We start from the raw sequence: 21,593 nt of genomic DNA, 5'->3' as shown, positions 1-21,593 counted from the left end.
TCTGACTTAGAATCAGCATCCCTGCTTACATGAGATGTGACTAAATTTAGATACAGGTTCTCCCTGTGTGCAGTGAAACTATTAGCCAAACAATTCCTTTCTTCTTCAATTTTCTGTAGCATAGAGTAGAAGACCTGAGATTTTATGTAAATGTGGAAATCACTGGGGATTTCTTCTAGTCCAAATCTCAATGTAATTCCACCATTTTAATTCTTCATTCATTCAGTCAACAGGTATTTTAATATCTGCTGATATTAAGTTTCTGCTAGTTTACTATATGCTTGGCACTCTGGCAGGCAGCAGAAATATAAAAACAAAAGCAGTTCTTGCTCATGTGAAGCTTATAGCCTATTACAGTAGATACACTGTTATAATAATACAACATGATGATACAGTAAGAGAGGGACAAAGGACAGGCACCTAGCCCAAATTTGGGGATTCAGGGAGGTCCACTGAGGGAAATCACTTCTAACACGAGATTGAAGGATGAATGGGAATTAGCCAGGTTAAGGGAGGATGAGGGATTGATGGCTATGGGTACAGAGTCTGGAAAGTTTTCTGGGAGGAAAGAACAGCCCGTCCAAAGTCTCAGATGACAAAACAAAATGCATCAGAGAAACTAAAACAAGCATATTCTCTAATCAAAACAGTATGGTACTGGCACAGAAACAGACACATAGATCAATGGAAAAGAATAGAGAGCCCAGAAATAAACCCACACACTTATGGGAAATTAATTTCAACGAAGGAGGCAAGAATATAAAATGGATAAAAGACAGTCTCTTCAATAAGTGGTGCTGGGAAAACTGGATAGCTACATGTAAAAGAATCAAATTAGAATATTCTCTAACACCATATACAAAAATAAACTCAAAATGGATTAAAGACCTAAATGTAAGACCAGAAACAATAAAACTCCTAGAGGAAAACATATGCAGAACAATCTTTGACAAAAATCGTAGCAATATTTTTTTGGATCTGTCTCCTAAAGAAAAGGAAATAAAAGCAAAAATAAACAAATGGGACCTAATTAAACTTAAAAGCTTTTGCACTGCAAAGGAAACCATCAACAAAACAAAAAGACAACCTACTGAATAGAAAATATTGCAAATGATATGACCGAAAAGGAATTAGTATCCAACATATATAAACAGCTCACACAACTCAACATCAGAAAACCCCAATTAAAAGATGGCCAGAAGATCTGAATAGACATTTTTCCAAAGAGGAAATGTAGATGGCCAACAGGCATGTGAAAAGATGCTCAATGACGCTAATCATCAGAGAAATGCAAATCAAAACCACAGTGAGATATCACCTCACACCTGTCAGAATGGCTATCATCAAAAAGAACACAAACAACAAATGTCGGCAAGGATGTGGAGAAAAAGGAACCCTCGTACACTGTTGGTGGGAATGTAAATTGGTGCAGCCACTGTGGAAATGAGATGGAGGCTTTTCAAAAAACTAAAAATAAAACTACCATATGACCCAGCAATTCCACTCCTGGGTATATATCTGAAAAAAGCAAAAACACTAATTCAAAAAGATACATACACCCCAATGTTCATAGCAGCATTATTTACAATTGCCAAGATATGGAAGCAACCTAAGTGTCCAACAATAGATGAATGGATAAAGAAGATGTGGTGTGTATACACACACACACACACACACACACACACACACACACACACACACACACAATGGAATACTACTGAGCCATAAAAAAGAATGAAATCTTGCCATTTGCAGCAACATGTATGGACTTGGAGGATATTACGCTAAGTGACATAAGTCAGACAGAGAAAGACAAATATTGTATGATATCACTTCTATATGGAATCTTAAAAAACAATAAACTAGTGAATATAACAAAAAAGAAGCAGAATCACAGATGTAGAGAACAAACAGAGTGGCTACGAGTAGGGAGAGGGCACAGGGGAGGGGCAAGATAGGAGGAGAGGATTAAGGGGTACAAACTATTATGTATAAAATGAGCTACAAGAATACATTGTACAACATGGGGAATACAGCTGATGTTTTATAATAACTGTCAATGCAGTGTAACCTTTAAAAATGGTGAATCACTACACTGTACACCCGTACAATGCTGTACATCAACAATACTTCAATTAAAAATAGGAAGAAGTACATTGTAACTGAACCCACATGGCTCACTCTACATTAAACCTAGTCATCCTCTAGGACTGAAGTCCCCTCAATTATCAGTCTCTTTTTGTTCTGTTACCCTCATTCTGTTCTATGCTTTCTTCCCATTAACTTTTCACTCATCTTTCTAGCCCAAAGCTTCCACTCTGATTTCTAAAAACTCCATTTCACTTATGGACTCCCTTACTTCCAGTCTTCACCAAAAATTCAAGGTACTTCCTAACCTCAAAGGAAATATGTCACTTAGGCTAGTTTCTTCTCCAATAACTTTCTTTAATGAAGGCTGTTCATTCTCCTGTACCCCATACATTTTAGAGACCTGAGGCAGCTTTCTCTTTCCTCACTACTGATTTCCCCACCCTGAATAAAGCCCTGCTCCTTTGAAACCTACATCAATCCATCTTTATTGCTCTGTTGCTGCTGGTCCTCATTTATTGAAGACTTTGGCACCTGGCCTGCTGTCTTTCTCTCTATCCCAAGCCTTGTCACCACAGTGATTTCCACATTCACACAGATGACTTGTCCCCTGCTGACTCCTGGTCTCCTATAACCACATCACCACTTCATTTCAGCCACAAACCCCCAGAGCCACATCTTGGGACTGGCTATCAACTAGGGCAGCTCCAGACATCTTACTTCCTCACCACAGGCTCCAAATCCTTCAGTCTCTATACTTAGTTGCTCTCTCTAAAACCATTTTGCACCATGAGAATGTGTACTACATCTATTTTCGCTTAAAATTGAATCCTTAAAGCCTAACATATAGTAGGTAGGCCTCAACACTGTTTGTTGAATGAATAAATGAGTGAAGTGAATAAAGCAAAGAATGAAGATATAAATAAATAAGAGAATGACAGAGAGACGAGTAAAAATGACCCATGGCCACAGACTAAATGAGCCATGAGGTGAGGAAAGCATGCACTGACTGGGAAGGCTAGTATGAAAATAGAATTGAAACATTTTAATAACTGACTGAATGTGAACAGCAAAGGAAGGGAAAGTGTCAAGGATGACTCAGGCCACCTGGGCTGGGATGACTGCAAGAAGTGTGGTAGGGCTTCCCTGGTGGCGCAGTGGTTGAGAGTTCCCCTTCCGAAGCAGGGGACATGGGTTCGTGCCCCGGTCCGGGAAGATCCCACATGCCGCAGAGCGGCTGGGCCCGTGAACCATGGCCGCTGAGCCTGCGTGGCCGGAGCCTGTGCCCCGCAATGGGAGAGGCCACAACAGTGAGAGGCCCACGTACCGCAAAAAAAAAAAAAAAAAAAGAAGTGTGGTAATATCAAGAGCAAAGGGGAGCTCTAAAAATGAGCATGCCTAATGGTGAGATTCTAACTTAGAGCTGTGGGCAGCAGAGTCAGGTTAAGATGACCAAAGGGCAGTTGGAATACAGGACGAGAGCTGGGGAAGCAGTCAGGGCTGAACATGTGGACTTAGCATCTGCACAGAGTAAAAGAAAAATCAGTGAGATTTGTTCATTCAAAGCATTCATTTAATAACTATGAATTGAGCACACACTATGAGTCAAAACTATTTTAGGCATAAACACTGGGTATGTAATATAATTCTAGCAGAGAGAAATGCTATAAGAAATGAAGTAGAATAATGGGAACTAGAACAGAAAATGGAGTGTTATTTTAAGTAATACTTTCAGGAGAAAGATACACTTAAGTAGAGATCTACATGAACTAAGGAAAAGTGTGATTCAGAAAAGGAAAGAAAAGACTGAATTAAAATATCAAGAGAGGGCTTCCCTAGTGGCGCAGTGGTTGAGAGTCCGCCTGCCGATGCAGGGGACACGGGTTCGTGCCCCGGTCCGGGAAGATCCCACATGCCACAGAGTGGCTGGACCCGTGAGCCATGGCCGCTGAGCCTGTGTGTCCGGAGCCTGTGCTCCGCAATGGGCGAGGCCACACAGTGAGTGTGAGGCCCGCGTACCACAAAAAAAATAAAAAATAAAAAACCCAAGAGAAAGAGTATGTTCAGAGGCTAGGCAAGGTTGGAACACAGACACTTAGAATAATAGGAGGAAGAAGTACCAGTAAAGGAGACAGAGAAGGAACAGAGATCCACTGGGAAAGAACATCAATCATATCATGGATGCTCAGGGCAAGAGGGTTGCAAAAAAGCAAAAACGATCAGCAGTGTCACCTTTTACAAAGAAGGATGAGGACAGAGGCTACAGTCTTGGATTACATGAAAAGAACAGTTCTAACTGGGTACAGAGAGTGAAAATTAGATGCCAGAATAAATAGGTAGGAGGGGACAAAAGAAGTAATTATCTCTCAAGAAGTTTGGTGAAGAACGAAGAAGCAAAATTTAGAAGGTGAAGTTTGGGTCTTGATTTTGCTTTTGGATAAGCAAGACTTGATCTCTCTCCTCTTAGATTCCAGAATCTGACATCTTTAGACACTAGATCTATGTGTGATTCATCCTTGCATCCCCATAGCTCACAGCATAGAGCCTTGTCTATAAACCTGGTCTGTAAGTATATTGAGTGCATTTGAAATTTTCTTTTTTGAGTGAAAATGCCTTCACGGCTTTTATTTTTAAAATAATACATACTCATTATTTTAAAAATCAAGAAAGCACATAAAGCAAAAAAATATTAAAATTACCTGTCCCATAATTGCCATCAACATATTTGGGTATGACCTTTCCAATTTTTCTAGAAATATGCATATATATGTAAATGATTAATGCATTTTTAAAACTGTAATCTAACATATAAAATTTTAATGATCATTTGAAGTAACCATAATTTAAATTACTTGTTTTTATTACTTTATTAAATTTTAAAATTCATTATCAAATTATTGAGTTAATATATTAATTTAATAAATATTATTTGAACAATGGGCAAAGGTTCACAAATGGGTTCACTAATGCCAAGGACTTCCTATTCCCAGAAGAAATTTTCAAATTTTAAATGGTTTAACCAGACTATGTGTTTTTTCCTAAGTTCATAATTGTTAAAGGTGATAAAATATCCCAACAATGATATTTTAAAAGTAAATTAATTATCTGTACCTATTTAAAATTATAATCAAGGATTTTGAAAATTTTTTTCCTTCACACCACAGCTGTTTAAATTGTATGGTAAATGACCTTAAAATACAGTTTTCTTCTGGGGCCTTTAGCAAGAAAGAGAAAAGCTATTTGTAATTTTTGCCACAAAGCCAAATCACGTCCAAGATGTAACAAGGGAGCTCTCAAAAGTAGCTCATACCATCTCTCAAAGATTTTGCTTTTATAACCCTATTACAGTTGGCTCATTCCAGGGATGCATAAGGAAACCTGGAAAATATATGAAGCATGGACTCTGTTTCCATTTATCTACCCTAGATCATAAGGAAATTTCTTATATAAAACTTCCTCTGCTTTGACTCTTAACTCTTTCATCTCCTCTTTGCTACGGCAGAAGAGAAGCAAAAATTAGATTGCCCCTGACGAATGTTTCTAATTTATGCTGAAACAAGTGCAAATAAGGATAAATCATGATATATATTTGGCATTTACAGAGCATTTGCAACCTAATATCTTCATGGAACTTCTTACCACTTCACTAAATAAGCCTACTGATTTCAAAGTTGTCTGTTGGTTTATTATTAAATAGAAATATTAGAAGTAAAATCATGGGTTTTCTTCATTCTTTGTACATGAAATCCTTTAAACTGCCTTTCAAAGAAGCAAATTCATATGTTTTCTCCAGAGGTATTAAGCTACTTTTAATTGATACAATTATTTCTGCCAAAGGTACTAACCAAGTCTTTTCTTGCAACTGTAAAATAATATTTATCTAATGTGTTTAGTCCACAAGTTACGACTTTTTTCTTTCAGATCAATAGTAATTATATAACAGGACTTCTGGATAGGTAATTAAAAAAAGAAAATTAGAAGATTATATAAACTCTTCTATGTCTAGAGATTAGCAACAGTCAATTACCTTGGGCCAAATTATTTAATTATCATTATTAAAGGAAAATACTAGCAGTAGGTACCTCTTGACCTGGACAATATATGTAGTACCCAGACCTTTTTATTTCCCCCCTTCTATGATAAACTAAAGACTGACTTTTGGTATCCTGGTCACACAGATTTCTTGCTCAGATGGAGCACTTGGCCTACACATTCAGAAGCCTTCTGGGAAATAAAGGACTAAGATTCCAAAATTCTTCTTCCCAAGATTCAAGATTAGGTCCTTTTCAAAATAATCTGGGCACATGATTTCACTCAATTTCCACCAAAAAAAAAAACACAAAAAACTTGCTGCCTTTAATAATTCCTAGATTGGATGATTAAATGATAATTGCTTTCTTTTTTTCCATTAATTTTTTAAATTGAACTATGGTTGATTCATAATGTGTTATTTCAGGTATACAACATAGTGATGCAGTTATATATATAAACATATATATAAATATAAATATATATATATTCTTTTTCAGATTCTTTTCCATTATAGGTTATTACAAGATATTGAATATAGTTCCCTGTGCTATTATACAGTAAATCCTTCTTGTTCTGTAATTGCTTTCTTCACAACGATATAAAAACTTTACAATACATAAATACAATATTTTTGGAAACAACAGGTATATAAACTCTTAAATGTGTTAAATCTCTTGTTCTTTCTGAATTAATATAAGATCAGATATACTCTGGTGTGTGTTTGTAAAGAGAGAAATCATGCCTACTATTTTACCACAGACATATACCTTCTCTGAACAAAAAACTTTAAAAGGAAACTTTAAAATTTAAATAGATAAAATATGAAAGGAAACATCCAAGTTGTTGAGGCTCTCTGAAAATGCCTCAATAGAATTTTATTTGCTTCAACACTGCAGATTTTCTTCATGTTTTCTTGTGTTCCTTTGTGGTTCCCAGCAGGAACTCGTCAAGAGATCATCATGGTCGATGACTTTAAAGGCTAATTAGTGATTTCACTTTTAAATGTCAAGCACTTGGGACATTTTTTTTCTCAACTCAAACCTTTAGTTTCCATCACAACTCCAATAAAAATAAAGACCAAGCCTTCTAAATGGAGATAAAAGATCATTTCTTTCAAGTCAGTGCAGACCTGAATAAATTTTTCAAAGACTTTGAGTCTGACACTATAACTTTTTGATAGTTAAGACTCTTGCAAATCCAGAGTTAGCTATACAAGTAATTGATTGATTAGTTAAAACTGACATCTCATAGTCAAAATTAATATTTTATTTCAGCTTCTAATCAAAATAGAGTCAGCTAAGTAAACAGTTTCATTTCTTTTTCTATTTATTTTGGTCCTGTTGAATGCACGTAACCTATTGGCTAACATTTGCTCTTAAATAACATTTTTTTTTCTTTAAGAAATATTTTTTTCAGGGCTTCCCTGAGGGCGCAGTGGTTAAGAATCTGCCTGCCAATTCAAGGGACACGGGTTCGAGCCCTGGCCTGGGAATATCCCACATGCCACGGAGCAACTAAGCCCATGAACCACAATGACTGAGCCTGAGCTCTAGAGCCATCAAGCCACAACTACTGAGCCCACGTGCCACATCTACTGAAGCCTGCACACCTAGAGCCCGTGCTCCGCAACAAGAGAAGCCACTGCATCGAAAAGCCCGCGCACCACAACGAAGAGTAGACCCCGCTCACCGCAACTAGAGAAAGCTCGTGCACAGCAATGAAGACCCACATAGCCATAAATAAATAAATAAATTTACAAAAAAAAAGAGAGAGAGAGAAATATTTTTTCAGGCATTCTTCTTTCTCTTTGCTTTTTTGGTATTTTAGAAAGACGCTTTAGTGAGTCGTATCCATTCTGTTCTGAGTTTTGTAGACAAGTAATACCAGGGGTCAAATATCATGACTGTCTTTGGAACACTTTCATATTGAAACTCACATTTCATAGGCAGTGAGTTTTGTTTTGTGGATATGACTCCCACGGCCCTTATGGAATGTACTGCCACAGTCTGTAACTAGTACTTCAAATAGTTCCCAGAGCCACTATATACATGAAACCATGAAGTGAAAGATGGAATTCCCATTTTTTTTACAGAGTGTATCCTTTTAAACACTCACTATTCCCCACTATTTCACATTGCAGAAGGGCTCCATTTGACTCGGTATATTTTGCCTAAATAAGATTCTATTGAGAACAGTCTTTTTTTTTTTCCACTTGCAAGGAATATTATGTATTATGTATACTTTAAATGTCATTTTGAAAAACTGTTCACTTTCTCAGAGGTCTATGAGCAATAAACAGTTTTTTAAACCGTAAATTATGTTTTGGGTTTTTCTAAACAAATGGAACCATACAGTACACATGGCTTCATTTAAACATATTGGCGACCTATAAAGCACTCCCAGGTGCCCTGGAGTGATAACTACAGGAGCATTAGTTCCCAGAACACACTCATGACATGTCAATCTTAGCATAGTGATAGAGGAAGAAATCATTCCACTGGAACTAAGGTACGTATTCCTTTTTTGGTATTTTTGTGGATGTAGAGACATCTGTATTATTTTAAAGTACGAGGTCTGAGCTCTCCACTTCATTTGCAACATTTAATTAGGTGAATTCAAAGAAGGGATAAGTGGAAACACTTATGCCTTGTTTTCATACATTTCCTGAAGCTTTCTAGATGTTATAATTGTCTCTGATACATTTTCACATTTCAGAGGAAACACCCATTTCTACTTATTTTCAAGGTCAGCAATAAGGTGATGTTTTTGAAATAATGTCTGGAGTGAAACTTGAAATAGAGGAAAACAAAATGGCAGATGCCTCACTTCAGAGCACTAACTGTTCAAAACCCTGAGTTTCAGAGTCTCATCATTAAGCCCATACACAGAAAACTCTTGGTCTGAATTCTAGTCACAAGTAGGCTTTAGCCAAAATTGCAGGAAGCGGCTGTGCTGAATTCATACTCCAGCAAAGCTTACAGTTTTTCTTTTTCTTTCTTTTTTTTTGGGCAGGGGGAGATGCACTGCATTTAATTTCCATGAAGATGTGGGAATGGACAGTGTCACAGCTGCTTTTAAATTTGTACATGCTACTCTATTCTCACTGGTTTTAAGGTAATTAGTACTTGAGTTTTAGGAATCGATCAATACAATTCTACAGATTTTATTTTTTACTGATATTGCTACACTGACAATCAAAACCAACTTAGGCTTGCTTTTATTTCACAAAGTTGCCTACAAATGAATGGGGCGTGTATGCAGTGTTAACATCAGCCTCCATACAGTTTTTCTAATATCAATACTGACCCCTATGAAAAGGAGCATGAAACTAGCAAGAGAAACACATCCAGTAATTTCTAATCAATGAGGATTTTTGTTGCCAGGTTGTTGGTATTTTGCACCAATCAGTTACAAGATTGTCATTTCATTTTCCTCCGCTTTAGTTACTTCCTCTGAAATATCTAGTGAGTTCAACGCTTCACTTCCCATTGGAAATTCCTTAGTGGAAAAAAATAAAGATGTTTTCTTTATCTTAGAGTCTCAATTCATGTTACAGACAGAAAGATGATCATCTGCTCTGTCTTCCTCTAGAAGAACTCCATGGACCTATTTCTCAGCTCCAGGATACTACTCCCAGCCAATCACCCCTCATCTTACCATGCAGGACACTGCAACTACACATGCTGACTCCAGGAAGACTCCCAGGGGAGTGGGATTTATTCTGCTTGGGGCTTCTTGTAGAGTGCTTATCATGTTATTATTATTACTAGTGTTTTATAGGTCACTGATATGGGTAAATGAAGCCATGTGTACTTTGTTTCCATTTGTTTAGGGAAAAAACCACATAATTTATTGTTCAAAACATTATCTATTGTCCATATGTCTGTGATGATTAAAGGAATGCACTCAGCATAGTGCCTGCAATAAAATAAGCACTCTGTAAGGCTGACCTATATTATTATGACTATAATCAATGTTATTATTATTCCCAAAATAAGGAGTTAAACCCTTTACCTTTAAATGGCTTTACTGCAACGTGAAAATAAGGAAACATGACAAATACAGGGAAATGTAAATGTTTGAGCATCTTACAGTCTTTAGTAGTTCTGAGTCCATTCTCCCTTAGGTATTTATTTGTAAATGTGGGGCTCACTGAGCCCTCCGCAGAGTAAGGTCATCCAGGACCTACAATCAAAGCAAAACCATAGGTCCTCTCTGGCATCAGAGGACCTCCAGGCTCGCTGATTTCCATTTTCCTGAGACTCTATTCAGCTTATTATACGTATTCCTTATTTTATTTAAGCTTCAGAACAATCCTGTGAGTTAATTAGTATGCCATTTTTTACATGAAGAAACAGTCTCAGAGACGTTATATAAAGTTACATAAAGTTGTCCAACTATTTAAAGACAGAGAAGTCATTCTAACCCCGATCGCCCCGATTCTAAAGCCCCATCACAGCGTGCTGCCTTTGGCCATCTCAACACAGATGGACAGGAAATATATATTTCTTTGTTTTAGGAAAAATTATACAAATGTTGGTGGAATGTTTTGACTAACATGTACCACTAAATAAAAACATTTAATATTTATTGGTATGTTCTAAATACAATAACCTTATGAGGTAGGTACCATCATTCTCCCCATTTTCAGATGAGGAAACTGAGACAGAAAAACTACGTAACTTATCTAATGTCACATGGCTGGGATATGAGCCACAGTCCCAGAGCCTGGAGTCTTTACTGCACAATACTGCTTGTGCTGGATACTTTCATTTTGCCCCTCCAGATCCATTCTCTGCCTTTCTCCATTAGGCTCTGTGTCCAGGGATACTGATCGTTATGGACCGCCTCACTAGGGGCTCCTTGGTCTTGAGGCAGGAGATAGATGGGCCCCAGGCTTAGCAGCTTGTTCCCTGTGGACAGATACTCCAAGATGAAGAGGGGGAGGAGCTAAGCCCTGCCCATAGAGACCACATGTTTCTCATTCTCGAGGTCAAGGAAACCTTCCCGACTATACATGAGCAGAGACTCTCCTTGGAGGTCAGAAAGGGAGTGATGTCAACCTACTCATAGGCCTCTTCGCTAGAATCCATCTTGGCTAAGAGATGCGCACGCACACATGGGAGGACCCAGAGATTAACCAAATACAGACTCGGAACCAGACAAAGCAAGATGATTGGCCAAAGGAAACCTGGAAGAAAGGTCCCAAAGGAGTGATTCAAACTACCAAGAGGGCGCGACTCTTTCTCTGAGTCCGCCTGTGTGTCTATCCACAGGTATTCTTTTTCCTTCTTATAAACACTTGACTTGTTTCACTACTTTCCGTTTCTTTGCGGAAATTCATTTTCTGCAAAGCTGTACAGGCCAGGGCCTTGTCACTGGTCTAGTGGCTAGGATTCAGCTCTCTCACTGCCACGGCCTGACTTCAATCTCCAGTCGGGAACCGAAATCCTGCTTCAAATCGCTTCAGGCTGAGGGTACCCAAGATCAGTGGCCCAGCTTCCAATTAGATTGGGTGAAATGAAAGGGATAAAGAGGAGTTGGGTATTTATTCCCCTGGTTCCATCCTCCAGGGCTGCAGTTTGCCTATCAGAGGTCCTTAGCCTTGATCTCCCTGAGTACTGGTCCAAGCTCTCTCTCCTCTATTGTTGCTGGACTCTTAGTGCTTCACCATTCCCTGTTGGCTGCCCTTAGGCCTACCCACACCTCGGTAATCTGCTATTCAGTAAACTCTCTTTTGCCCCTGTTGAGCGAGCCATCTGTTTTCTGCCCAGGTGATTACTGATATCCTGCTTCTTTAATCATTCTTAGAGAAAAATTCTGGGATGACCTCTCCTCTCTCCTTGCTGTTGTAAGAAAATTGATGGTAAACTCCCAGAGCATGTTGACTTTAGCAGCAGTTGGTCTTGCCTAGGAGGGCGGAGAACTTAGAATGGAGATTCCTAATGTCCTGGACTTTTACTACCCTGCCACATATTCAGAGAAAAGCAGACAGCCTTTCAGTGCCTTTCCAGCCACTTATAAGGTAGAGGGTAGTAAATTTAGATCAGATGCCCAAGTCTATTCTTAAGAGATAGAAAGGACGGGGGGAATGGGGTCTGCAGTTTTGCTACTTGAAAACAAACATTAAAAAATAAACATAAAATGTTTTCAAAGGCTTATTATTTGCTGGGTACTACTGAAATTTCCCTATTTGCTTAATCTTATGTGGTTGGTATTATATGTATCCTATCTATCAATGAAGAAATTGAAGCACAGAGTAGGTAGATAACTAAGGGTCATGAATCTAGTAAGTGGTGGAGCTAAGATTCAAATCCAGAGAATCTGGCATTAGATGCCCCCTCTTCACTCCATTGGCCAATGCAGCAGTTAGGACCCTGAGGAACAGAGTGTGTGCCCTGGTCTTCAATGAGACCCACGGTCCTTCTAGAGTGAAGTCTCTGGCTGGTTGAGGAGTTGGGATGGTATCCATCAGCTATTATCACCCTGTAGTGTAATTACATCCCCTTTCCTCCTCTAGGCTCCTTGAAAATCAGGACAGCATCTGTTAGTCTTTGCTTTCCCATGGTGTTTAGTGTGGTGACTAGCATCAAGTAGACCAAACATCTGCTTAACAAATGAATGGGGATGGAATCTCTGATGTGTCACTGTATTGTTAAAACTGCATCCTCTGATGAAAACAAAAGACAAAATCAGAGGCAGGACTCACAGTGGTTGAGGGTGCAGTCTCGGGAGAAAGAATGCATACGCCCCCTATGTTCAGACACTTAGCAGCTAGCAGCAGTTTAACCCTGAGCAAGATGCTTTGCCTCCCTATGCTTCATTTCCCTCATCTGTGAAAAGAGGGTGGTGTCTTCCTTATAGTCTGTGGTAAGGATTAAGTGAAATGAAATGAAATGAAATGAAATGAAGTGAAATAAAATTCAACTCTTGTTGAACGGCGATAACAAGCACACAATCATTCTGATCTGGTATTACTTTCTTAATCACAGGGCAATCACCAAAGAAAGGAAAGAGTCGTGGGAGTCTTTCACGTCTAACAGAGAGTGACAGTCGAGAGGAGTATGCCCGTGCCAAACAGAGTAGCACAGGGAACCACTCCAGAAGAAAGCACTAGGTGTTAAAAAGGAACGCTGGAACTAAAACATCCTACACCAAAGACCTGCAAGTTATATGATAGGATAGTCATTAAGATACATTCTCATGGGACTTCTAAATATCATCATTGATCTCCTTCAAAAACTATAAATTTCTTGACAATTATTTCTCTATTTGATAAAATTTCCTTCTGATATAACATAGCCAGCTAGCCAGCATTACTTAGAAGTGGGAAATAAAACCAATCCACAAGTCTGGGACGTGCAGGGAGAGGTTTTTTGGGGGGTGGGGGGATTGGAAGGGGAGATGTTTGAAGACACGAGTTGGGAGAGGTGGACAGAAAGGATGGGGAAACTCAGAACAAGTGAATTATCCATTTGATAGTGGATTTTTCTGTGTTAGGTTCTTGGACACAAGAGTATAACATCTGTGGGTAACTCTGAGATTTCAAACTTGGACTTTGCTTAAACCTAGGAGGCATTAATTAGATCATTGACAATCACCCAGTTTACAAAGAAATGAAAGAGTTAGACTGTTTAGTTCCTTTCCATCTTCAAAGGTGAACGGTTTAAGTACATCCTTTAGATGTGTCTTAACTTGTATTTCCAAACTGTAACACCATACAATGATTTACGTGCCTCTGATGTTCAGCCAAATAATTTCTTTACTTTGGTTTCTCTTTTATGTTAAAAAAAAAAGATGAAAGATACCTAGACCTTCTTTAAAAAAAGAACAGGAAGAAAGAAAACAACTACAAGTTATCTCAAGAGAGAGTTGATACAAAATATATCCCACTAGGTTAGGAAATCGGTGAACAAGGTTAAGAGAGTAAAAGCATAATACTCTACAGATTCCTTTAGAAACAGTAGATGAAAAATCGCTCTAATAAAATGAAAGGACTCAGTACGGGCATGGCTTCACTGCAGTTCTTAAATCTATTAAATGTGCAGTTATCATTAAAACATCTATATTCTCTAGAGTTTAAAATATTTATATAATAGGAGAATCTGGAACAATGAGAAAAGAAAAATGGCTAAATTATCTGCTAAAAATTTTGCAAATCCAATTTTAACACTGTCACTCTGCTTTTTGTTAACAAAAGCTTTTACTTTGGTGGCTTTAAAGCACATATTGGCTCATACAATTCCAGTAACCCCTCACAGTATCTTTTTTCACACACATCAAAAAAGAACCATCTCTCCAGCCTTTTCCTAGACTCTCCCACTCAAATTTACTTCCCAGCAACCGACAACTAGCCACCTGGTTTCTAACAAACACAGTGGCACAATTTCCCCACTTCGAAAGCAAAATAACAACATTATGAGGATTGTAACAATACCAGTTAACATTTATGGGGCACTTACCCTGTATCAGACCTGTGTAGAACATTTTACATGCATTATCTCATTTAACCTTATAACAACTTCCTGAAGTGTATAATTCTATTATCCTCATTTTACAAACAAGGAAACTGGGACTTACAGAGACCATGTCACAAAGAAATATAGAATTTTTATCAGTTAGAATACATTTATCTTTAGGTAACTTAATACTCAACTCTAACTGGCTTAAACAAAAAGATCACTTCCCTGATTCAGAGGCTTAGAGGTAGGATGGTCTGAGTGTTGACTTAAGCCAAAGGCTCTGGATTTTCTTAGCTCTTTCCTCCGCCTTGTATTTGTTTCATCCTCAGACTTGTATGAAGATGCCTGTACCAGATCTGGAATTCACATTCATGCAGGACAATATCTAGAAAACAACTTTTCCAAGATACCCTTAGCTAAATTTCCCCGCATCTCAGTGGCACAAAGTATACGAGATGACCTTTCCTGAACAACCTGGAAGGCGGATTGGAAATGCTACGGTTGACATATGAATTAAAGCCCGTCCCTGTTGGCATCAAACTCCAGCTTATAAAAACGGACGATTTTAGCAATGCTTTTTGCTAGCCCTTTTCTGCCTAGCTAAAGTTAAAGATCAAAATATCAGTTGAAGATCTGGGAGAAAAACACTATTAAGATTGCAGTGGGTTAAATTTATGTTATATACATATATCTATAAAATTTTCTGTAATTCACACCAAATTTTTTTAATTGTTCCTATAAATTACTTGGTAATTGTCAGAATTATTAGGACTATAAAAAATATGCATTACCCCATTTCTTAATAAGTAAGCCTGTACCTCTGTAGGGCTCATATTCTCCATTTAAGACAACAGTATTTTCTTTTCTTTTTTTTTAAAGATTTTTTTTTTGATGTGGACCATTTTCCTTTTCAAGTCTTTATTGAATTTGTTACAATACTGCTTCTGTTTGTTTTTTTAATTAATTTATTTTTATTATTTATTTTTTTATTTTTGGCTGCATTGAGTCTTTGTTACTGTGCGCGGGCTTTCTCTAGTTGCGGCGAGCAGGGGCTACTCTTCGTTGCAGTGCACAAGCTTCTCGTTGTGGTGGCTTCTCTTGTTGCAAAGCATGGGCTCTAGGTGTGCAGGCTTCAGTAGGTGTGGCGCATGGGTTTAATTGCTCCGCAGCATGTGGGATCTTCCCAAACCAGGGCTCGAACCCGTGTACCTTGCATTGGCAGGCAGATTCTTAACCACTGGACCACCAGGGAAGTTCCAACAACAGTATTTTCAATTTTGCATAAATCAATTGTCTCTGAGTATATGAATATAGAGTTACATTTATGGGACAGACGAGGTTATATTCTAGCTCTATGGCCCAACTCCTAAAAAAGTCCTATGGTTCCCCCTAAAAGTTTACCCAGTTTGTTCTGAGAACTTCCAAGTTATGCCTGACTGCTCACGGCAGGTTCAAGCAACTGTTCTTTCAAATGCTCTAGGTGCTGACCACGGCCATGTCTCTTCTCACCTCTTCTCTAATACCTTCTGCTGAGAACCACCCTGTCTACTGGGTATCCTCTGCTGGCAGCAATGCCCCATCTGTCTACACTGAACACCACTGCCACTTCTCCCAAAAGCCTCACAACCCCCTAAGCAAATGGTATCCCCATTGATGCAAGAGAGAATGTTGCTTTTCCTCACTTATGCCCTACTTTGTGCTGATGATACTGACTGTACCCCAGAGTCTTACATAGGTTAAAAAGCAGGTTAAAAAGCAACTCCAAATAGTGGCCTTTCTTTTTTTTTTAATTGGAGTAAAATTGCTTTACAATTTGTCTTAGTTTCTGCTGTACAGTGAAGTGAATCGGCTATATGTATACCTATATCGCCTTCCTCTTGGACCTCCCTCCCCTCCATCCCACCAATCTAGGCCATCACAGAGCACTGAGCCGAGCCCCCTGTGCCATACAGCAGGTTCTCACTAGCTATCTATTTTACACATGGTAGTGTATTTATGTCAAACCTAATCTTCCAATTCGTCCCATCATCCCCTTCCCCACCGCGTCCACATGTCCATTCTCTACATCTACGTCTTGATTCCTGCCCTACAAGTAGGTTCATCTGTACTATTTTTCTAGATTCCAATATTTGTGTTAATGTATGATATTTGCTTTTCTCTTTCTGACTTACTTCACTCTGTATGACACTCTCTAGGTCCATCCACATCACTACAAATGACCCAATTTTGTTCCTTTTTATGGCTGAGTAATATTCCATTGTATATATGTACCACATCTTCTTTATCCATTTATCTATTGTTGGACATTTAAGTTATTTCCATGTCCTGGCTATTGTAAATAGTGCTGCAATAAACATTGTGGTACATGTGTCTTTTTTGAATTACAGTTTTCTCAGGGTATATGCCCAATAGGGGGATTGCTGGGTCATATGCAGTTCTATTTTTAGTTTTTTAAGGAACCTCCATACTGTTCTCCATAGTGGCTGTACCAATTTACATTCCCACCAACAGTGCCAGAGGGTTCCCTTTTCTCCACACCCTCTCCAGCATTTGTTGTTTGTAGATTTTTTGACGATGTCCATTCTGGCCAGTGTGAGGTCATTAGGGTCAAGCACAGTGTATGGGATGGGACAAGAAACCCAGTTCCTGAGACGGTCCTGCACTCTTCTCCAACTCTTCTCTTCCCAGGCTCCCAAATTCTCATGCAGATGTTTACTCAAATAACTGCTAAGGGCTCAGTAGTTGAGTAGTTGTCAGACCTGCCCAGGCATTTCTGGATCACTACAGTGGACACAATATGGACTCAAGCCACGTATCACTCTAAGGCTGTTTCTTGCAAGAAGAGAAAACATTTGGACTAAAGTAACCTCCCAGGTTTGTATATCACATATTAATAAAAAATATTTTTGCTAAAATGTTTATTCTAGAAATACGCAATGTCCTATTAGTTCCACCATGATGTAATAGGAACTCTTTAGTTATAAGAGGACTACTGAACCACTTCTTTCAAGACAAGGAAGTTTGTCATGAAATTCATAGAACCTGTATATTGACTATATTCCCTGTGCTGTCCATTATATCCTTAAAACTTATTTTTTTATACTTAGTAGTTTGTACCTTTTAAACCCCTTCATCTATTTTGCCCCCTCCCCCACCCATTCCCCTCTGGTAACCAATAATTTGTTCTCTGTGTCTGTGAGTCTATTTCTGTTTTGTTACATCTGTTTGTTTTATTTTTTTTAGATTCCACATATAAGTGAAAATACACAGTATTTGTTTTTCTCTGTCTTATTTTACTAAGCATAACACTCTCCAGGTTTTATATATATGTATACATATATTTATACATATATATATAAAATCCTGTCCTACAAAGAGAAACCCATATTTTTAGCTCACATCAGAGACTTAAATATTTACCACATATTAGATCACAAAAAAAGAGGAAAAAAAGGGCTTCCCTGGTGGCGCAGTGGTTGAGAGTCCGCCTACCAATGCAGGGGACACGGGTTCGTGCCCCGGTCTGGGAAGATCCCACATGCCACGGAGCGGCTGGGCCTGTGAGCCATGGCCGCTGAGCCTGCGTGTCCGGAGCCTGTGCTCCGTAACGGGAGAGGCCACGGCAGTGACAGCCCCGTGTACCGCCAAGAAAAAAAAAAAAGAAAGAGGAAAAAAGAAAATATACACACACAAACATATATCTACATATATGTGCCTATATATATATATGTGTGTGTGTTAAGTATCTGTGAATATATATATATATATATACAGTCAATCATGCTTGTTATCTTTCAACCAATAGTTGAAAAATTGTTCGTTAAGAAAAATTTTAAATAATACTAATTGCAGTAATGACAAACAAAAAACTATAGAATTTTTTCGATACACTGACCACATCAAATCAAATGTGAATTATACCCACGTAAAATTTTATCTTTGTTCTGGCATGTTCCTAGAAACTTAAGTGGGAGCCAAATAAATAAGTAAACAATATTTTATCATCACAAGTAAGGTCAAGGAAAGGTAACAAAAAGAAAGAAATAATCATGACAGTTAAGTATATCTCAAACACTTCTTTAGAAGTACCAAGATTTTCTTAGCATATAAGTTATAGATTTTATTATCATAAAAATTTTTAGATAAGTATATAGTTACTGAGTTATAGTTTTTTACTTTTAATCTTAGAGATCAAACTTCATTAGAATTTGGCTTAATAACTCACTTTTTTATATTCTACTTCAGTAAACGAATGTAAAATGAGTCAAGTAAAAGTCAAATCAAGCCTCATTTTAGCAGCTATCCAAAAGCTGTACATCAGAAATACAAACTGACCTTACTAAACAACAACAACTACAAAAGTTTTCAAGTTCCACTAAATGAATTTTAAATAAATGTATGCTTAAATCTAAATAATTTATCAGTATAGCATAATACAGTCTAGAAATTAATACCAGATAAATCTATGTTTCTCCACATTGTTTTAATGACTTTATTGATCTGTGGGGAATGGGGGAAAATGCTTTTTTGTTTGAATTGTTTTTGAAATCAAAACTGACACAATTAGCTTTGCCTAACTGATGTTGGTAAGGTAGCTGGTAATAAAGTAGACCCACTTTATTAAACTGACCTCATTAACTTGTTTTTTGTCCAGATGGAACACTTGACCAGAACTTGTAGAGGCAATTTCTTCATAGACTCTATATCCAATATGGCCCCTGTCATCACAATCTCCAGTGAGCACAAATACCACCTATGATTTTTGAAAAAAGAAGATAGTTTAAAGGGTTCTCAGAAACCAATATATACTTATTGAGCACTTACTATGTATTTACATACTACCAAGCAAGTGGAAGATATATAGATATAGATATGCATTCTACTGGTTCTAAGCCTGAACTCAAGAGGCCTTGGGTATTTCCACTTGCTCTCTAGTGTTTCTGCATTGGTCATGAGAAGAACATGCCTAAACTAGCTTCCTGGTCTCAGAAAGTGGCTGAGAAACCTGAAAGGCAGAGCCAAGTCATCCCAAGATCACCTAGATAAGCCAAACCCAAACTATGCCCAGATACACAAGTGAGCAAGCATAGTCTAGCAAAACTGAAACCTGCAAACATGTGAGAAATAAATGATTATTGTTTTAAGTCATTGAGAGAACAGCTTGTTATGCAGCAATAGCTAACTGATACAATGAGTAACTGACTCAGACAAGATTCCACACAGGAGGCGATATTTGAAATACAGGCCTTTTCTGTCAGGGCTATGTTTTTGTCAGTTATAAGGATAAGATGGTAACAAGCATCTTAATTAAACTCTAATCATTTCTTCTCCATATTATGAAACAAGGCATTCATATGCTATATACAAATATCACATATCCATTTAACATGTTTAGATTAAATGACACATACATATTGGAGTCCATATATATGGATCAATAGTTGTAATTATTGACATCTGTCACACATAGTATAGTCAGGGAGGGGAGGCAATCTCTTGTATTTCTTACAGCTGTGTTCAGATGGAAAATTCAGTGGTGGGGAGTTGATTCCTACTCACTTGTGACTGTTTCTGTTGGATAAGCTGCAGCACCTCATGAGTGAGCCGATAATCCTTGGACCGTGCATCAGTGAAAACATAGATGAAAGAACCAGGAAGAGAAATCTCCAAGGCAATTTTTATAGCTCCAATACTCATTTCTGGACAATCGCCACCACCCTGTTGAGGAGCAGTGAGAAAAAAGTCAATTATTTCATTAGCAGAAAAGAGATACCTTAGTTATTACAAGTTGCTGTAGGAGCTCTAGAACTGAGCGGTTGTCTTCACTTTTATTTTCTGTCAGTTTGCCACTGGATTAACCACTTTGGTTACAAGGAGATGGAAAAGATATAAAGTGATGCAGTGTTAGAAAAACCTGTACTTATGCATAAATTAAAAATTCACCCATATGATCCTACAATCCCACTCCTAGGCACATATCCGAAGAAAACCATAATTCAAAATGATACATGCACCCCGATGTTCACTGCACCACTATTTACAATAGCCAAGACATGGAAGCAACCTAAATGTCCATCGACAGATGAATGGATAAAGAAGACGTGGTGTGTATGTATATACAATGGAATATTAACCGTAAAAAAGAATGAAATAATGCCATTTGCAGCGACATGGATCGAACTCGAGATTATCTAAGTGAAGATTACCTAACTCGAGATTATCTAAGTACACTTTGCTGTACACCTGAAACTAACATGACATTGTAAATCAACTGTATTTCAATAAAAATAAGTAAATAAACTAAACTTAAAAGAGTCAGGAAAAGAAAAAAAATAATAAAAATTCACCAAAAATACAGAAAATAGAAATTGTTATATGCTTTTTAACTTGATTGACTCCCACTCTCATACATGACTATTTTATACATCCCCTCTTTTCTTATCCCTTCTCACTCTTATTTGATGACTTTTCTTCTATTGTACTGAGAAGATAGAAGCAATCAGAAGAGAACTTTCGTAAACTCCCGCACCGATACCTATTAACGTCCAGCAACAGCAGGCACATGCCCCGCCTTCATGGTGAAGGAATCATTTACACCCACAGCTTAGGCTAACTTCTCACCTGGGCCTAGTCAAGGACATGGCTCCTATGGCTGTCCCTTCTCCCCACTCCATTGTCAAACATTCTGTCTTCACTGGATCATTCCCACCAGCAAACAAACACACTGGTTCATCTCCCATACCCAAGTTTCTGCCCAAATGTGACTTATCAGAGAAGCCTTCCGTGACCACTTTATATAAAATACACTCCCTCTGTCACTCTTTTCACTCTGCTTCATTATTACTATTAACACATGATCTCTGTGTTTTATTTTCTACTCAATTAGGCCCAATATACCTTCCTAAACAAAAATAGCCCTCACCGTAAGAGGAATTCTTGTCACACTTATTTCCTTCCAACACATGGGAACTGATAGATAAAACTGTAAGCATGCTGTAATTACCATTTTAT

The 21,593-nt window shown here is 38.0% G+C and overlaps 1 protein-coding gene across 1 annotated transcript in view; it reads right to left on the bottom strand.

Moving 5' to 3' along the window:
- HMCN1 (hemicentin 1) overlaps positions 1–21,593 on the bottom strand; it is a 519,438-nt gene that overhangs the window by 376,073 nt on the left and 121,772 nt on the right. The window contains exons 3-4 of the mRNA XM_060035358.1: positions 20,142–20,300; positions 19,213–19,335 (exon numbers count right to left, since the gene is read on the bottom strand). Coding sequence (XP_059891341.1) covers positions 19,213–19,335; positions 20,142–20,300 — 282 coding nt within the window. The remainder of the gene's footprint in view (positions 1–19,212; positions 19,336–20,141; positions 20,301–21,593) is intronic.

This window comes from Delphinus delphis, chromosome 1 (assembly GCF_949987515.2).
Source record: "Delphinus delphis chromosome 1, mDelDel1.2, whole genome shotgun sequence".
Lineage (NCBI taxonomy): Eukaryota > Metazoa > Chordata > Mammalia > Artiodactyla > Delphinidae > Delphinus > Delphinus delphis.
The sequence above is the reverse complement of the archived record's forward strand: the minus strand, read 5'-3'. Positions and strand labels throughout refer to the sequence as shown.